This window comes from Asterias rubens, chromosome 1, assembly GCF_902459465.1.
Source record: "Asterias rubens chromosome 1, eAstRub1.3, whole genome shotgun sequence".
In the NCBI taxonomy this organism is placed as follows: Eukaryota; Metazoa; Echinodermata; class Asteroidea; order Forcipulatida; family Asteriidae; genus Asterias; species Asterias rubens.
In genome coordinates, this window is record NC_047062.1 from 11,315,026 (window position 1) to 11,336,052 (window position 21,027).

Here is a 21,027-nt window from a genome sequence, read left to right on the forward strand (position 1 = left end):
ATTTTTATTCTTGTTTCTTTTTGTTTATTTTTTTGCTTTTTTCAGAACGAGGTTACCATGAATTTCCTCATGGTTTAACAAATTTTGGGGAAAAAAAACCTAAATTGTATAAACCTTGATTGGCACGGCTCAATTCAATTCGACACAGTTCGATAAATACGCCGTCTCCGAACGGCAAAAGACCTTGGAGGAAGAAAAGGTCACAAGACAATAAACATCTCAAGTTTTTCTCTTCCTCCCTAAAGTCACGCTGACAGTCGCTATATTTGCGAGCTAAACCTATTCGTTCAATGTCTATATTAAGTAGCTTCAAACCGACGATGTGTTATTAATGCAAAATGAACAGAGTAAGCAGGGACTGCCTGCCTGCCCCGTGCTCAGACTAAATGTCAAAGTGCATTATAATGAACAAACCTAACCAGTTAATCCGTCGTTATTTAAAGAGATTTACTTTCGCCCAGCTGTTTCACCATGTTGGCCCGTGGGTTTTGTTTTTCACTATTGTCTTTTAATTTTAGATGGCCTGGTGATATGTAGTGCGAAATTGCCATGGTTTAACAATGGATTGCAAAGTACAGTTAATTCAGCCCACTGACTGCGCTTCATCTCTTCTGGTTGATCGCTCTTTTGACTGGCAACCGCATCTGAAAACACCTTCAGATGCATCAGGTGCATCCACACAAACATGCCTTATGTGTCATGTGTGTACTGAGGGCACATTGAATAAATGCATCGTCCTAGTTCTGCAATGTACAAATCAGTCATAGCATACTACACACCACTTCCCACAGATGAATTGTTCAAATTTATACTCTGTTTAAAGACAATTCACTGGTATTTGTCAAAGATAAAAGTTCTCACTTGGTGAATCGCAACATATATGCATAAAATAACAAACCTGTGAGAAATTGAGCTCAATCAGTCATCGAAGTTGCGAGATAATAATGAAAGAAAACAACACCCTTGTCACACGAAGTTGTGTGCGTTTAGATGGTTGATTTTGAGTTGTGGAAAAATACTTCTTTCTCGAAAACTACCCCACTTGAGAGGGAGCTATTTCTCATGTTTTACCATCAACCTCTCCCCATTACTCTTTACCAAGTAAGATTTTATGCTAACAATTATTTTGAGTAATTATCAATAGTGTCCACAGCCTTAAGGAATGCAGTTTTAGAGAATAGGATTAACAAATATTTCAATCGGATACAAAATAGTAGTGTCTCAGATAGTTAATGTATTCCAATATTGTGCATTCTGATTACATTGTGCATGGACATACATTTTGTAACCACTCCAGATATTCAACAATATCTCAAACACACCATCACCTTTTAAAATGAACCTTTTACCGATACATGTACATTTGATTTTATATAAACAGGATTAAAGGCACTGGACACTATTGACAATTACTCAAAATAACTATTAGCATAAAACCTTACTTGGTAACGAGTACTTGGGAGAGGTTGGTAGTAAAAACATTGTGAGAAGTGGAGTATTTTTCGAGAAAGAAGTAATTTTTCACAAATTTGATTTCGAGACCTCAGATTTAAAACTTGATTTCGAGACCTCAGATTTAGGATTTGAGGTCTCGAAATCAAGCATCTGAAAGCACACAACTGCGTGTGACAAGGGTGTTTTTTCTTTCATTATTATCTCGCAACTTCGATGACCGATTGAGCTCAAATTTTCACAGGTTTGTTATTTTATGCATATGTTGAGATACACCAACTGTGAAGAATAGTCTTGGATTGGTTCCAATAGTGTCCAGTGTCTTGAAAACAATTGATAGGTTCCAAAAACCAAAGACCTGTACATTTTGGCATTTAAAAAAAAAACATTAGAAGGGGAAAGAGGAGTCAAAACAGATTGCTTTTATGTATTATCTCATTAAAGAAAGTATTTACATATGCAGCGGCAATCACATCTAAAAGGTATGAAACATTCTGGAGGAAAGAAACAAACACACCTATATACAGGCCTGATACTTCACCGTGGCAACGAGAGGCGGGATTGCCTCCATGCCCGGGGGTGTTGCCTTGGTGCTCTTGAGATAGTAGAAATGTACAGTTTCCTCATAGGGGGTGCCCTTTACCAAGGAGAAAATGCCTTAGTGCCCTTGCCCTTTCAAAATTACAGCATGTACAGGCATGTAACTATGTTCATGTACACCTATGTACGCAAACCTGTACAATGTGCATTCATGAATACAGACAGGAAAAAGTGTGACGACCCATAAAGGTCACTGAACTATAGGCACAACCATCCATCATCAATACTTTAGTTGTTGAAGTCTGGGTCACCATCCTTTCATGTCTACAAAACAAATACCTTCATGCACAGTCACATTACACCCACTTTAAAAAACTCCGGAGAACGGGTTTTATTAATACAGAAGAAAAAAAATGCTGTTTTTTCTCCACCCCCCCCCCCCCGGCATAATAACAGAAAATGTGATAACCTCTTGCACCAAGACTAGCGAGTAATAATGATGACTAGTGAGTAATAATGATGTGTATTTAGGCATCTTGACAACATCATACAGTAGCTCACAAGATAACCCCATTTTCACTTACAATGTATACTTTAATTATATATCCCCCCTAACAATGTCTTTGAGAATTCCGGAGGTACGCCCAAAGGTCAGTTTCTAGAAGATGATATTTTTGATAACATAATTTATTTTGGGCCAGATGTTTTGACCCGTGCTACAAGGATCATTCATAAACACCTCAGACAGTTTCGCTATTCCTATTGGTGGAGAGCACGTCACGTGTGGGTGTTTAAACCTTTGATAATGACCAGTGTTTATAACCGGTTGTGAGCGGATACTCCACGCTAGTCTTGATGCAAGACGTTTCTTGTTACAAGTGATGCAGGCGCTGTCGGTGAGTGTGCCGCGCTGTGTGTGAAAGGAAACCAGAACGTCTTGCATGCGCATGCGCACGAACGAAACCGGAATATGTCGGAAATAGGCATGCAACACACGGACATCGTACATGTACATGTAACATGTACATACCATGGAGGTAGAAGCATACAGAGCTCAAGCACGTCGGAAACGGATAAGTTTTACAGAGTTTCTTACCTTATTACGCCTTTTATTAACCAAAAAGGTAATATGAATGGGAATAACAGGGTAGCTACTAGTTCTTTCACGGCCGTTTAAAACCTTGCAGGGTCAAATTGCCGTGTGATAAAGGCCCTCGCCTTGGGCTCGGGCCTTTATCACATGGCAATTCAACCCTGACAGTTTTTTAAAAACTGACATTTTTTTTAAACGTCTGTTTAAAATCAGCCATGAAAGAACTAGTTTCTACGCATTTACTCCCTGATTATTATAGCTTCATTGACAATAAGACACGAAACCTACAGTGACAATTTTTGTTTTACCTTGCGATGGATTTTCTGATTACAAATTGAATAAACACCACTAATCAATTATCAATCATTACTCAATACAATCCACCCGGTGAAAAAAAACAAGAACATATTACAGGTTCATTGCTATTCAAAGGCTATAGGGCCTTAGACCTAGAATTACATCGGACAGGCCACAGAGCCGAGGGCCTCTGTCTCGGCCTAAGTGCCCCTTTCAAAGGTTTCTCCACATGCCAACACATGCAAAATAAAAATGGCCTGAGATGCTTGCCTCTAAAAGTTGAAATTCCAGGCCTTGCATTAGGGCTAGAATTTGGGGGGGGAAATCCACAAGACCACGGGGGATTGTTACTAAAAATGTTTACTGTGGACCAGAAATGTTTTTACAAGACCAGGCTCAAATAGGAAAAATAGTTCACGACACAGCTACATGTATGCACTAAGACATGTCAAGAGAAGATTTATCTCATTAGTTTGTCTTTACATACTAAATATACTTCAGTACTGTAGGCCCTATAGAATTGGAAGATATTTTATCAAACTCAAAGCCGACATTTGAACACCATATTACACAGTCAGATATTATTATTTAGTTGAAACACAAAAGACCACCAGACTTGTCCAGTCATGAGTTAACTGGCCCGAAGCTAAACTACTGGCCTCGGTCCTGCGATCCAGTGTTAAATTTGAGCACGGCACATGTACATGTACATGTGTGTACACGTACGCAATTTGTTCCTTATTTTCCCCCTACACATGTATGATACAGCATGGAAAGAAGTGGAAGTCTTAATCAAATCAAATAATTTAACATAATGCTCACTGCGTGAGTGCAGACAACCGTGATGCACTTTGACTGTGTACACAAGATTACTAGAAAATGCTCAATCACCGAGGTATTATTAAAAAAAGGGAAAAACCCTATTAATACTTTATCTTTCTTGGAAAATGAGCTTTTATTTGACAAGCTCACATGAACAATTCATTTTGGATGGACAGCTTGGAATCAAGCGTAGTAACATCACAGAGGTTTGCGTATGTGTACTGAATCTGTTAAAATGAGCTGATGGGCGAAGTCGGGTGTGAGATTGTCGGACAGGACTGAAGAAGCATTGAATGTTTGCCTTCAGACAGGTAGAGAGGTGTGGTTGCATAGTATAGCATTTGCTCATCGGGGTATGCACGTGACGCTATTTGCCTTTGCTGTGTGAAATGTGGCGCAGCAACTCACCTGATGGCAAATTGTGAAAATATCACAAAGTACTATGGATGCTTACATTACCTATATACTGAGAAAGGATGTGTACGTACATGTACCTCATACAGTATTTAAAGAGGAGCTCTAAGGTCAAGTTCAATTTCGGACTGAGCTGATTTTTCAATGGATACTCCTTAAGGGCAAGTGGGAAAATTGTTGAAAATTCTAACCTTACATTGGTTTAAAACTTCTGTTTGATACTCTTTCCAGAGTAAAATTTGACACTTATGAACTATTGGATGTAAAGAATAAATGGGTGTGTACATGTACGAACATTAATGTACATTCTTAACGGGGCACAGCAATTTCCCTCTGGTAAGGGGGAATTCTATGAGGAAAATGTCAATTTGGATAGGAACTTTGCACAGGGCACCACATCAAAAGCAAAGGGTGCACAGCTACGCCCTGTGGGTGCCTCTGGTTAAAACCAGGCCTGCTGAATACTAATTATTTTGTTCTTACAATAATGTACTTCACATGACAAAATGTGCCTTTGAAAGGTTGCAATTCATTGGAAACTCGTCAGATAGCTTACACTGTGCACACATTGCCTGTGTGTGCCTTCCCAGCCATTAGAGTCCATACTGGGGCATTACTGTTTAACTGCAAATACTTTTAAATCTAACTTCATGGCCTACTGTGTGTACATTCCACCTTTTTTGATCAAACCCAGTGACTTTTATAAAACCCCTTACATACCTCTGCTCTATATGCTCTAACCAAGCCTATTTTAGACCATCTGAGGTACGCTACACCTTTAAAATAGTCTTCATGATCGTAGTCTCGTCACCGTAAGTGAACATCAAGTAATCAAATCAGGTTTTCTGGCTTTTTGTACGAGACATGGAAGTGAAGTTTTTTAGTTTTGCTCCTCAGCTTACACAGATTGCGCAGAATATCAGCGCTTGCCCACATCGTCAGCGCAGAATTCGGCAGTAAGCAGGGGGCCATGGAATTAGGCCCTGTCCTAACTGCAAATACTTTTAAGCAAACTACAGGGCCTTCTGTATTAAATTATTACAATTAAACCCAGTGAATTTTAAAACACCCTTTAAGCCTTTCAGAGTATCCAAAGTACCTGCTACGCTACACCTTTAAAGAAAAAGACACCGAGTGTTCATGAACGTAGTCCCTTAAGTGAACATCAAGTAATTAAATCAGGTTTTCGGGCTTTTTGTACGAGACATGGACGTGAAGTTTTTGAGTTTTGTTCCTCAGCCATTGTCCAGAGGGGAAGTGAGAGCTGGAAGGTATTATCATAGGTTCCCTTCTTCCAGACAGGTGCGTCAACACTTGAGAACATGTGGAATGAGGCAGGGATTAAAGGCAGTGGACACTATTGGTAATTACTCAAACTAATTATTAGCATAAAAACTTACTCGGTTACGAGGAATGGGGAAAGGTTGATGGTATAAACATTGTGAGAAATGGTTCCCTATGAAGTAACGTACTTTTCGAGAGACATGAGAGTGAAGTAATTTTCCATTAATTTGATTTCGAGACCTTAGAATTTGATTTTGAGGTCTAAAAATCAAGCATCTGAAAGCACACAACTTTGTGTGACAAGGGTGTTTTTTCTTTCATAGTTATCTCGCAACTTCAACGACCAATTGAGCTCAAATTTTCACAGGTTTTATATTTTATGCATATTGAGATAAACCAAGTGAGTAGACTGGTCTTTGACAAATTACCAATAGTGTCCACTGTATATTGGGAGGAGAAAGAGGATGCAAGGCTCAGGAAAAGAGTGAACAGCCATCATGTATTTTGAGAAAGAAAAATGTCATATAACAAACTTGTCTTGACTCTATTTAACCATTTTTTTCATGCTCGAAACATGTACATGTATGTGGCTTGGTGTACCCCCTCCTACTGTTTCTTATAGGTGGATTGCAATAGGCGTCATCAGTCACCGTATTTGATGAATTGCGCACGTATGAAGAGCTACCATTGGCTGAAAAGTTTCCATTGTTTTACTACATCAAAGATGGCGTTTGATGGTGCGTATTGTTCTGGAAATTGCAGAAAAAATATAGTGGATGCAAGGGGGCGGGGGGAGTTCTGTATCAAGAGGAAAAGAGTGTGTCAAAATACAGGTACAATTGGGGAACACCTTCAACTATTGGTAATGCACACAAAAATCCATCCTTGTTTGTTTTTTGTTTTTCTTACTCGGTGCACAGATGCCATGCCCAGAATATTAGACTCAATGTGTATATTTTGTCAGCCGAATGTAAATAACTAGACAACCTGTGCCATTGACAACATGTACATGTATGTGGCTTGGTGTACCCCCTCCTACTGTTTCTTATAGGTGGATTGCAATAGGCGTCATCAGTCACCGTATTTGATGAATTGCGCACGTATGAAGAGCTACCATTGGCTGAAAAGTTTCCATTGTTTTACTACATCAAAGATGGCGTTTGATGGTGCGTATTGTTCTGGAAATTGCAGAAAAAATATAGTGGATGCAAGGGGGCGGGGGGAGTTCTGTATCAAGAGGAAAAGAGTGTGTCAAAATACAGGTACAATTGGGGAACACCTTCTTTCACATAACTATTGGTAATGATATAATTAGAATAGGTATGACACTAAGTTGCCATTACACCACACACAAAAATCCATCCTTGTTTGTTTTTTGTTTTTCTTACTCGGTGCACAGATGCCATGCCCAGAATATTAGACTCAATGTGTATATTTTGTCAGCCGAATGTAAATAACTAGACAACCTGTGCCATTGACCCAAATTCACTTGACGTTGCCACCACTAGTAAATCTTGTTTGCGCCATTTTGAGAGTTAGGTTTCCTGGTGTGTTCTATAATACTGTGTATGCATATTTAGATGCGCACCATTGTGTGATGTAATTTCGGCTCCCAACATGACCAATTATTGGCAAAGTAGACTCAAGAGCAATGAGCCACTACAGTATGCCTACAAAAAAATGTACCATGTGCATGAACGAAACAATTTAAATGGGACATTTTTCTACTGTAAGCAAACATTTTCCGGGACTAAGCAAATTTGTTCGCTCACAAGTCTAATGGAATTTGGCGCAGCTACAACTTAGTAATCAATTACTAGACAACGAGCTCCCTTGACCCAATTCACTTGACTCTGCCACCAACGTAAATCTTGGCTGCTCCATTTGAGATTTGCATTTCCCAGGGTGTACTGGGACTGTGTAGTATTCATTTTTAGAAGCACACCGTATGTTTACATACATGTACACGCTTCCAATTAACTCTAATTCATCCATCACCTCAAGACTGGACACTATTGGTAATTTTATTTATTGAAAATAGTTGTTAAGCAACGGAGAGCTGTTGATAGTAAAAAAAACAATGTGTGAAACGGCTCCCTCTGAAGTAACATAGTTTTTAAGAAAGAAGTTATTTCTCAGTAAATTATTTGAATTGAAATCGAGCATCTGAAAGCACACAACTTCGTGTGACAAGGGTGTTTTTTCTTCCACTATTATCGTGCAATTCGACGACCAATTGAGCTCAAATTTTCACAGGTTTGTTATTTTGTGCATTGTTAAGATACACCAAGTGAGAAGACTGGTCTTTGACAATTACCAAAGGTGTCAAGTGTCTTTAAACTCCCCTTTTGCCATTTGGGTTCAAAAGCACTGCAAATGTTTGTTTTCTTTATTTGTTGTTTCTTTCTTCGTACCTACACTGTAGGTGAATATAATTTTGAGCCATTGTTGTTTACGAAAGTGTGACCCACAAAAGGTTGTAAGCAATCACTGTCCAAAATAGTGTTTCAAGAAAAACTGAGTGTGAGTGTGAAATTCCACGGGAATGAAAAAACATAGCAGTAACACAACCATCATGCCCTCCCTCCTTTTTATTTTATTTTTTAAATAATACCTAGAAAATTGCTTATGACCCTCTGCTGGGGCAAAAACTGGTACTTTGTGTGCCCGGAAAAAGGTCATACAACCTTATTGTAAAATATGCGCTAAAAGAACTATTTTTCTGCTAAGCTACTTTCTTGTCATACATGCACTTGCTTAGCTGCATCTCCCTATGAGTGTCTTTTAAACAGACATGGCGCATTATAAATTGCCACTATTAGTATTATTACCTTGCAAATTAACACGTTTTGCGCATGCCCTGAGAAATTGGGCCCCATGCCACTGGGTCACATTAACCATGTACGCAGACTAAACTTGTATGGTACTGAATCCTAGTTCTGGACTCAATCAAGCAAGGCTAACAAGTCAGAGCTGGGTCATCAGTTAATGATCATCAGATGATAGGCAATATAGGCATTACAAATTTATGCGCAATTTGTCTCCATCACAGTTTTGACTAATTTTTGGTTTCCATGTAGAGACCATGTTATCTTTGTTAACTAATTTGTTTACTACTTCGTTGAACCAATTGGCTGCATAGATAATTAACAACACTTGATGCAGCTCAAAGCCAAAACTTATTGCTGTATAAAGATGGCGTTTATTGGGAACTACGAGTATCTAAGAGTTTATGGTGCATGTACATGGGTCATTTAAGTGAAATCACCCATCGGGAAAACCTGTCAAAATTGCCGGGTATTCATTACCAAAAACTGTATGCATTTTACCAGGGACTGGCCGCTCGTCAGTAATGGACCGTATTGAATTATCCCTTTGTTGCTATGAAAGTCGCAATCATGTAAGGCAAACCGTATGCGCGTCTAAACACGTACATCAATGAAGCACGCAGCACGCATCGTTCCCGGTGTTATTTTCCATGGCACACCCTCGCACACACACGCTCACAGACGCCATGTTGTAGGGCAGGTTTTTGAATGTTGACGTCATATTCAATACGGTCTATTGGTCTTTTGGTTAACTTGAGCATGTATGTACGTATATAGATCCATAGCTGAAAGTGCCAAATGTACACTTAGGCCACATCTACTTCTACGGCTACACCTTTTGGACCTACCATACCTCATTGCACGATGACATGGCCCTATAGACAGAGCCTCTTTTTGTAAGCAGAGACGGCAGTCTGTTTTACACTCCTCTGGATTCAGGTTTATGCATCATGAAATAATACATCTGTGTAACTGATACAACAATAAATTGACTCCAAGAACCCCCAAGTGTACAGTTCGTGCACATTTGATATCAAGAGAACATACTTATACCGTACACAGTGGGACCTCAGTTGATTAATACAAATTGAAGAACCAATATGTATTGAGGTACATGTACATGTACACTGTAGATGCACAGGTTTAATGTATGTATGTAGTTGAACTGGATTTTTAAATTCATCTTGCTCAAACAGAAAAGTTAACGAGCATTAGGCATGTGCATTGACATCCCACTACATGTACATGTACCATCTTAGAGGTAAAACATTGATGAAACACTGCTGAAAATAACCCAGAAAAGTATGCACAATGCCCAGGATGGGCCAATTGACCAGTTGACCTTTAAACTAACATTGACCTCTAGACTAACATGGACCTCTAGATGAAGGATATGAGGACATGTTCACAGAGGTGTCATGTTCACAGACCAGCTAGGTTTGAGACTTTTCATACCCCCACCCTGAAAAATTTCATTAATTTTGATTAGGCCATGTTTTACTTGGTTTACAAACAAAAATGGCCAAACGAAAGAAATCGTGTTAAAAAATAAAATAAAAAGTTTCAAAATGCATCAAAGAGCACTTCAGTTTACTTCAAACTCACATGAGGTATATGCAGGAGATGTTGCTGGTTAATATGGAGGTACGATTGTGTCAGATATATTCCCCCCAAAAAGATAAATTTCCGGCTAAAATTAAATCCTACGGTCACGATTTCCGCCTGTCGAGTCTACCCTCGTGGAGCGCATTCAACGAATTTGCTAAACGAATTGGGACAAATTTGTGCGCAATCTAAGTTTTGCGCTCTTCCGAATTGTCAGCTGAATCTGCTGAGAGAGCAAAAAGCTGATGATGATTGGGAAGCACTGCATGCGATCTGCAGATTGTGCAAATTTTGTAGAATGTGCTTATTGTACACACGCTTTTTATATACATATCTTCTTTTTTTCCCGGTCTGGCCCTAATCGTGAGAAAATGGTTGTCGTGCGTGTGAGCAGGAGTTGGACTGCCTAATGCATGAGACTTGGTGCATGTAGGTCTGTGTGTATAATGTCATTTGAATAGCATAGCCATTCACAATCAGCCAAACTTGGCAGGTGTCAAACTTGGCCGTTGTAAATATTCAGCTACATGTACGTGTATTATATTGAAGACCAGTTCCCTAGGAAACTTTCAAATTGAAAGTGAGTTGCTTTGAAATACTCCTGACTGCTCGTCAAAGTAAGTTTCCATAAATCTGATTGGACCTCTGGTTTTTATCATCTAAACGGAAGTTATCCAGGCTGAACAGCAGTATATGTTGACTAAATTGTAGCCCTAGGCCTACATACATTTATATACAACATACTGTGTACAAGTGCTGAATGTGTCACTTCCAAACTGCATGGAGTTTTGCCAAGTGAGGTGCCAATTTGTTTCTTGTTTTAAAAGCAACATGATTGTGAGAAGTACACATAACATTTATAAACATAACTTTGGCAACATTTTGTTTCAAGAAACACACCGTAGTAGCCCTTTTCACAACACTTGGACTTCTCTGGGAATTCCTGGGGTAAATGTCAGTGAGTTGTGTACACTTGAGTTGGTCCAAGGTTTCAGCCAGTAACATGGTAAAAGGGTGTCAACATTTGCTTGAAATTTTAAAACAATACATATAGGCCTATATACAAGTTATTGAAAGATAAAAAACATGTGTAACAGTGTGTCCAAAGACACCCAGACACCCCTCCAGCTAACACTATGAATCCTACTGATGTTAATAATAACCATGCATTGAGCATTCAGAATTCAGATGAACCCTACTAGTCAGTGAGCTTTCAGATTTTTCGCTCTCTTAAGGTTTTTAAAAATTGTATTCATAAATACCTCAGACAGTTTCGCTTTTTCTATTGGTGGAGAGCGTGTCACGTGGGGGTGTTTGAACGGTTGATATTGACCAGCTGGACCCTGTTATAACCGGTTAATCTTAGTGCAAGCGATTTCTTGTTACAGGCAATGCGGCCGCTGTTCGGTGAGTTGGCCGCGCTGTGTGTGAAAGGAAAGCGAGAACGTCTTGCACCAAGACGATATGCGCAAGAACAAATCCGAAAACTGTCGGAAAAAGACGTCTCAGTCATAACAGTGCAACACACGGATGTACATGTACAGAGCTGAAGCATGTCGGAAACAGATAAGTTTTACACATGTTTCTTACTTTATCACGCCTATTAACCAAAAGGGCATTTATGAATGGGAATAAAAGAGTAGCGACTTGTTCTTAAACGACAGTTTAAAACCTTGCAGGGTCGTCGCCGTGTGATAAAGGCCCTCGCCTTCCGCTTGGGCCTTTATCACACGGCAACGACCCTGCCGGTTTTAAACGGCACGAAATAACTTGTCGCTACCCTTTTATTCCCTTACTTGAACCTATTTTCTCCTTTGTTTTTAAAACACCTTGGGTGTCTCAATCATCAAATAGCAAAGGGAGCCATCTTTCATCAAGAATGAAATTAACCAATAAACCAGGCTTTAACTTTTACAAGTCCAGGGATAACTAAAACAATTAATATTTCCTACCTTCAGAAGATCCTTTCAGTTCAATGACTACATGGACCTTCCCAGAGGGTTCAAGGTCAATCTACAGAAAAGGAAAACAACATGCAAAAATATCATTAAGAAGGGGGATCATCTAGGCTACATGTCAACAAAGTGTAGCCTTGTCCAAAGGCTCTTTACGCGAGCACTGGCCCACTCGAATGATGAACTGCATAATGTACTGCGCAGTACATGACAGTCCTTAATGATCCCGTGGAGTCGAAGCATGGTTTTTTCGAGGGTTTTCAACCTCGTACAATGAAGCCAAAACAGAGCCTGCAGCTGCTTCGTTTGTACAAGGTTGAAAAACCTTGACAAACTGTGCCTCAACCCCACAGTATCAAGTGCTGTATATCAAGTACGCGCGCAGTACCATGACAGTGCACAGTACTTTGTCGTTCAACGCTATTCAGAGAGCTGGGTGCTTGAGTAAAGAGCCTCGGACAAGGCTAACAAAGTGAGGTTACTTAAAAGGTGGGTATAAGGCCAAGTAAATAAAAAATACCAGTTGACCAAAAATACCAGCATCCTTTTTTGGGGCCGCATCCTTTTTTTTACTATTTATTATTATTATTTTTTTTTTTTTTAATCCATCTTTTCAAAAGGACTGGCCTAGGAGCTTTTCCGGAATCTAACGTGATGCTCTCGAACACTTGTAACCGTCTGTTTAAAAAAAAAATATTAGTGAATGCCTACCAGCAAATCATTTTTAGTGTTAACACAGGTCCTCATGCAACTAATAGGTATAAAATAAGTTTGCGGTTGATTCAAACTGAATTGGTGGCCTGTTTGATTTGAAATACTAAGCGGCCATCTTGAAAACAATAGTAAACAATAAGTAATAAGGCCCTCATCCTCCTCTTTTTTGAAAAATCCGGACGATCAACTGGTATTTTTTTTTATTATTTGGCCTTAACATGTACATGTACCTTTGGTTATTACTCCAAAATATAATTACAAAAACTCACTTTCAAAATAATAATACTGGCTTTATCACTCACTTGGCCATTTATGTCATTCCTTAAACCATCTCAGCTCCCTGGGGAGATGTATTTTATAGCCTGTGCTGCCAAGTACATGTATGTAGCACACTAAACTAAATCAATCATAAAAACTATCTCTGCCATCACACATTCACATAAACTCATTTTATTTCCCCTTGGTGAAGAGAAGCATTTACAGCTAGTGTCTTGCTCAAGGACACAAGTGTCATGACAGGGATTCAAACCAACACCCTGTTCCTTAGCCACAAGAACTTAAATTTGATGCTCTTAACTACTTGACCATGACACCCCGTAAGAAGCACCGCAGCTATTGATAATGAACAACATTTTGAGAAATTATTCCATTCAAAGGAACATGGTTTGAGAGAGAGGGATTTGAAAACATTTCAATATGAGAAACATTCCGCTTAGAACATTTCCTAGAAGGTGTATTCCAATTATGAATTATTCTTCCAGCGAGACATCAATGCTCCAGATTTGCGGAATCTTAGAAATGTTAACAGCTTAGTTTTATTGTAGGGCCTACTATTACATGTCCCAACTTGTTTATACAGAGTAAAAATATAAATATTCACAGATTTGCAAACCACATTCATTTACATGGTAAAAAAATTATTATGAAACTCCCTCTGAAACATTTTTGCTTGAAATGTTTTTGAGAAATGAGTAAAAAACAATTGGCTTGCATCTTGCAACTGCCGAAAAATCAATGTTTGAAAACAGTGAAAACATTTGTTATCCACTTGTCTTGTGACTAAAAAGACCGATTGAGCTTAAACTTTCATATGTTTGTTATTTCATCATGTTATAGGTTCTATCAAGTGTAGATACTGGTCTTTGATAATAACCAGTTTGACAAAATGTACTTTAGGTGACAGTCCTTTTACACTTGTAGGACAAGGTTCGTTTCAGGCGATGTGATGTTATAAATAATCCTACACAATTGCTCATTGAAGCTCCTTTTTCCCCCTGGCTGCACAGCACATTCACTTCTTACTGAATAATTAACCTGTCATTCAGATAGTAGTGCAAGCAAGATAACCAGATAAAAGGAAGGTTCACGGCAGACAAGGCAAAAACAAGAACTGCTTGACCAAACTTTCCTTTTGCAAGGCTGGCGAAGAAAAGATCATGATTACTCGATAAAGCCAGTCAGACTGAAAGCACACAATGTATTCCATTGCCATGGTTCGTAATAAACTATGTTGGGTACCGCCATCGCAGAAAATGTAAATCAAATTGATATTTCCTAATTGTGGCTATGTAGAAAATAAATCAAGAAACAGTTTCCAGTTCTTACGTTTAGAGTAATTTTTAAATTAGACTTGTAACCCTTTACAATACTTTAACCCAAACTTTCAAGGTCAATGAACCTTCAAAAATGGTGCAGAAATTTAAAACACATCAGCTCACAAGAAACGTACATGAAACATCAGCACCTGTGTTTTACATTGTCAGCTGTATAATGAACACATGCACCCACACATCTTAATTGTTCACACGTGGAAACTCAATCACAGCGTACAGTTTTAGCGCCTAGAACACACACAGACACCAACCCATCCATTCCGCTTCACATTGGCAAAGTGGGAGACCGGCTCACTGTGGTAGGATTCTAGAGGGGGTCTTAGGATATAATTGCCCAACAAATCAAATCATGACTCTATGAACTCATTCAATTAAAATATAATTCCATTTCGCACCCACAAAATTGGAGTGCAGACGCCAGAGATATGTCATTAACGGCACATGTAAGGTACACACTTTCAAGAGTACTCAAAATTAAAGGTACATGTACATGTAGGGTTAAAGTATGGTTTTTGTCATTGAAATGCAGATTTAGAGGCAAAATTACCAATAAAGATAAAATACAAGTCAATAATAATAATAAATAATAATAATAATAATAAAGAGTATACAGTGCTAACACACATCGGTGTATGGGTAAAAACCAAAAATAATATTTGTTATCCCTGATGCAAATTTAACATCTCTTATAATAATAAAAGACATTTGTAAAGCGCCTACTGCAAAGCCTCTAAGCGCATAAACAGAACAACTATACAATGAGGTACAATTGCAAATAAGCAGATTACAATTAAGTAGCTTCAAAACAGAGACTTCAAAGAAAACCGTGTAAAAGAAGTAGCCTGGCGAATATGCACAGGCAGACTTTTCCCAAAGAAATGATGCAGCATAAGTAAAACGATCTGTGGCCATAAATGATCTGTGGAAGTTTTAGCTTAATAATTTGTCTACTTGCCAAAAAAACAGCAAACAAATGACACATTCTTCTTACAAGAATGTTGAATGCATCCACATTAAGCCAGATGACAGGGTACCAACCGCATCTCTGAACCGATTCTCAGAAATCTGAGAAACTATTCAAGCATGAATGGTTTCTCAGATTCAATAATTTGGGGTGAAAATTTATCCAAACCATTATTATTACATCGAAGGCAATCCTCCCTCAAAACAGTTTACACTATCAAAAGCTACAGTGCTTCCCACCATGAAGTTAATAATCATTCATAAATACCTCAGACAGTTTCGCTATTCCTGTTGGTAGAGAGCGCGTCACGTGGGTGTGTATAAACCTTTGTTTATGACCAGTATAAAGTGTTGAAACATGGGCGTGACACGCGAGCTTGCACCTGTGCTTATAAGACAGTTTCTACATTCCTATTGGTCGAGAGCAACGGCTGAAACAGTTGTGCAACATCACGCGATATTTGGAGTAGTTACCAATATGTGACTACTGACTACACCTTTAAGGACTTCAATATGTGAATCTGAGATTCTACTATCACAGAGTCAGATGGGGAAGAAATTATGTCATTCAGTATACTCAAAAAGTGTCATCAAGTGTAATGTACGACCCACATCACAAGAGGGCATTAACATACTCAAGGAAATATGATGGACTTTGGGATGTGCCAAGGCAACCTGAATCAGCAAGATACATTTTGTTTGGTGAGAAGAGATTTTTTTTTAGTTTTTCTTTTCCAAATAGCAATTAAAAAAAAAAAAATTAAAAAAATGCTGGGGTTTTTCATTCAAAGTAAAGTATAAAAAAAAAATATTATAAAAAATTCTGGGCTGCCTTAATACAGTGGATGTTTTTGAGTGCTCAGAACAAGTTCAGATAGCCCTCTATTTTTCTAGTCAGTCAGACGTAGACAGCTGACATTCACCTAGAAAGACCATTGCTGACAGTTCACGATGACGCCATCTTTACGGGTTTTGGCTTTTAGCTGCGTCTACTGCCTAATTTACCTTTGCAGCAGCCAAGTGGTTCACCGACCAATCATGCAATGAATTTGATAAACTCTTGCTTGCAATATTAACACAAAAGTGCATTAAAAAAGTTACTACCATTACCCATAAAAAATTACCGACTTTACACTGTGTAACATCAACAGGGCAGGCCTGATAATTCATGTAGGCCATGAGGAGGATTGTCTCCATGCCCACTGGATTGCCTTGGTGCCCTTAAAATGCTCTGATAGAAATTTTACAATTTCAGCATAGGTTGCCCTTAACCAAGAAGAAAATGCTGTGGTGTCCTGGCCCTTTTAAAAACGAATCATACAGGCTTGACAAGTGAACTATATGTCTTGAAAAATATTGTTGCATTTCGTTGAAATATCAGTAAAGCACAGTTAATGAAGATTATCCCATTATGTCATAATTTTATCCTATAGATAGATCTACACGGTACAATTAGCCCAAAATGTTTCAGTATTTAATTTTTAGAGACCTTTGTACACCTTCACCAATACCTTTACTAACCCTAGAAGTAGAACTAGAACTGTACTTACTGTACTTCACGTCAATTTAGGGTTAAGGAACTTACAATGAGTGTTGACCTCCAGAGACCAGGAACTTTTGTTTTGACCACAGAGCTAGAAAGGAGGAAATGCTCAATTTCCGAAACATCCTATAACTTTCAGGGTTTACCTTAATTTTGGGACACAACTCAAGCACTGGTGCTACCAGGGGTGTAGGGCGTGTGAGTTACTACCCAGTACAGTTATGATCAAATTTGTCAATGTTAGAGCGGCAGGAAATGTTTCTTTGTAATTTTTGTTTTTATTATTCTAATCTTTATTGTTCACTTCTGACAGGAAATACATTAAAGGCACTGGACACTGGCTCCCTCTGAAGTACTGTATTTTTTTATAAAGAGATAATTTCTCACTCCAATAACAAAAGACTTCAGCTGAACCCTTTTTATTATGCATCATTATTCTCTTGCAAATTTGATGACCATAATTGAGCCCAAATTTTCACAGATTTGTAATTGTATGCGTACGTGTATGTTGGGATACACCAAGTGAGAATACCGGTCTTTGACAATTATCAAATGTGTTCCGTGCCTTTAAAGTATTCCACTTATGTTACCGACAAGTAAGCAATTTTTTTTCCATCTTGTAATATTTGTTTAAAGGGAAGGTACACATTTGGTAATTGTCAAAGACAAGTCTTCTCACATGGTATAACACCGAGTGAGAAGACTGGTCTTTGACAACTACCAAACGTGTACCTTCCCTTTAAACAAATATTACAAGATGGAAAAAAATTGCTTACTTGTCGGTAACATAAGTGGAATACTTTAAAGGCACGGGACAGTCGACACGTTTGATAATTGTCAAAGACCTGTATTCTCACAGGCTTGTGATTTTATGGTTATGATGGGATGCTATCCCATCACAACCATAAAATCACAAGCCTGAGAAAATTTGGGCTCAATTAGTAATCAAAGTTGCGAGAAAATGCTGAAAGAAAAAAACACCTTTGTTGAACGAATTTGTGTGCTTTCAGATAGAAATAAAAGACTTCTTTCTAGCTAGAAGTCTTTTTTTATTTGAGTGAGAAGTTACCTCTTTCTCAAAATCTGCGCTACTTCAGAGGGAGCCGTTTCTCAAAATGTTTTATACTATCAACAGTTCTCCATTACTCATTACAAAGTTCAGTTTTTATGATAATATTTGTTTTGAGTAATTACCAAACGTGTAGGCTGAAAGGTATACATTTTATTTCGTTTCATTTAGGTTTTATTTACCAAACAAAAAGCCAAAGAATTAAAAACTATTCTGTTTCATTTTATTCCAATGGCTTCCATAGTTGGCTAAAAATAAAAAATTAAAAAATTAATTACATTAACCAGTTGTTAACAAAGTTTTTGTCACCGTTATTGTGTACGGACAATAAGTCCAAGTGAATGGCTTTTTCGGGGTATACTTGGATAACTTTATGCAGATTTATACTTTCACTTATGTTATTCCATTGTTGTTTTCCTACTATTACTCACAGTGTATTTTTGCCATGTTCTTGCTCTGTTTTATCAGAATAAATTCAAATAAAATCAAACCCAATCAAATCAACAAGTTGATTAGAGTTCCAACATGTAATTCATGTTTGCATGCAATACTCAACCTCTATGACATTTGTAATATTCGATAATGGCTGAATACCATTAGAAAACTAACACATACATGTATTGACCAGGCCTGTAAGGGCACCAAGGCATTTTCTCCTTGATTGGTAATTGGGTACCCTATATGAGGAAATGTTACATTTCTACTGGAGCATTTTAAGAACCCAGAAAGGCACCAGGGGGCATGGAGGCAATCGCCTTTGTTGCCCCCATAAAGTAATAGGCCTGACATGTATCATGCGCAACAGCTTCTTTCAAGAACAATTTAATAAGGTCTGACATTCACTCCCAAGATTAATTGTTATTGAAAGGACGTTTAAAATGAAAACAACTTTTTGTCAATCAAATATTCATGTAACAATAATAATAATAATAATAAGACATTTGTAAAGCGCCTAATGCAAAAGCCTCTAAGCGCATAAAACAATGATGATGACATCATCACATTTGACAATAGACCTTATGCATTGACGTCATCCAGCGGCCATCTTAGTGGAAAAACGGTGACGAAACAATCGAAACGCACAGATTTGTACGCGCGGCGCACAGGATTGGCCAATGAACAACCTCCTTTTGACCTCTAGGTGAGGGCGCCCTACTGAAATGACGTCATGTGCATAGACCTTATCGCAAATACCAATGCGCAAGCGTAGACTGTTGAATGAGGTGCATTGTGGGATATATATGGATCCAATTTGGATACCAGCAAGACCACAATGCACCTAATTCCAAGCTTTACGTGCGCGCCCCGGTATTTGCGAAAAGGTCTATAAGGTCTATGCTCAAAAAAAATTTTTTTAATTGTGGCTTTTTTAGATTCAAACGTTTTCATAATAATGGTGCAAGCCCGCATCAACAGTCGAAATAATAAACAATATGAACTTCGGTTTTACCCATATTAGCACTGTATACTAAGTACTTTGTTCACAGAGCTTACGAAAGTATCAAGTATACATTGCTACCTTAATACACATTGGTGTACATGTAATGTGTAAAACCCAAATTAATATTCTTTATCCCCAATGCAAATGTCCAGTTATCATTTTGTTATCATCTAGTGATATTTACAAATAGCAAAAAAATGGATGTCTAGTTAATCGTCTTGTCATCATTTCAACAGTACACTGCTCATCCTAAAATAATATAACAATTCCTCAATAAAACATGCCTAGTTAATGAGACCTTATTTCTGGAAACTGCACACAAAGGAAACATATGGAGAATATGTGACAATAGTGCAAGATACCCCCGCTGCAGTGTTCCAGCCCATTCACAGAACATGGCTGACATGCCAGACATTTTCTGTAATTAGTTCAATCCTAATTTGTTTGCCCTTGGAAGGAAAATCTTGCAGACAGACAATAAACATGCAGGCAAGGATGATGATATTGGTCTTATTACAGCCACAGGTTTATACACCAGCATTAATAATGTGCTGTCCATTATACAGGGTTAATCCCCTAAAGGGGGGGCAGGCTCCTTCTTATTTCCATTTTTCTTCTAACACTATGCGGAGCTCAGGTTCATGCAGACAGCTTTTGACACCAACATTTTTAAGCAGTGGACACTATTGGTAATTACTCAAAATATTTACAAGCACAAAACCTTACTTGTTAACGAGTAATGGGGTCCTGTTGACAGTATAAGACATTGTGAGAAACGGCTCCCTCTTAAGTAACATAGTTTTCGAGAAAGAAGTAATTTTCCACAAACTTGATTTCGAGACCTCAGAATTAGATCTTGAGGTCTTGAAATCAAGCATCTGAAAGCACACATTTTTGTGTGACATGGGTGTTTTTTCCTTTCATTATTATCTCGCAACTTCGATGGCCAATTGAGCTCAAATTTTCACAGGTTTGTTATTTTAAGCATGTTGAGATACACCAAGTAAGAAGACTCGTTTTTGACAATTACCAATAGTGTGCAGTGTCTTTAAACCTGTTTCATAACATCATTGCACTGCACTGGGGTCCAGACTACATGTATGTGTAAGCTTGTTTCACAACATCTTGTACTGCATATACTGCACTGGGGGAGCCAGACTATTCCATGTCTGTTTTAAGAATTAATGTGATTCCATGATAAAATCATTGCTAATTCTTCTCATAGCGCATTTAAGAATTGAAAAAAATATCAACGCGCTTTACAAAAAACAAAACATGTGTATATGAATGAGCAAGAAAATTAACATACAATACACATGTATACATAACAAATATTAAACTTCTTAGAAAACAAATGCGATTAGAGTTGTTGATTACAGGCACTCAAGAACATT

The 21,027-nt window shown here is 38.2% G+C and overlaps 1 protein-coding gene across 2 annotated transcripts in view; it reads right to left on the bottom strand.

Annotated features, from left to right (window-relative positions):
* The window catches only part of LOC117288110 (calcium-independent protein kinase C-like), a 93,182-nt gene that overhangs the window by 52,861 nt on the left and 19,294 nt on the right, over positions 1–21,027 (bottom strand). For both annotated transcript variants that reach the window (XM_033768813.1, XM_033768821.1), the window contains exon 2: positions 12,288–12,348. In XM_033768813.1, the coding sequence (XP_033624704.1) occupies positions 12,288–12,348 (61 nt within the window). The remainder of the gene's footprint in view (positions 1–12,287; positions 12,349–21,027) is intronic.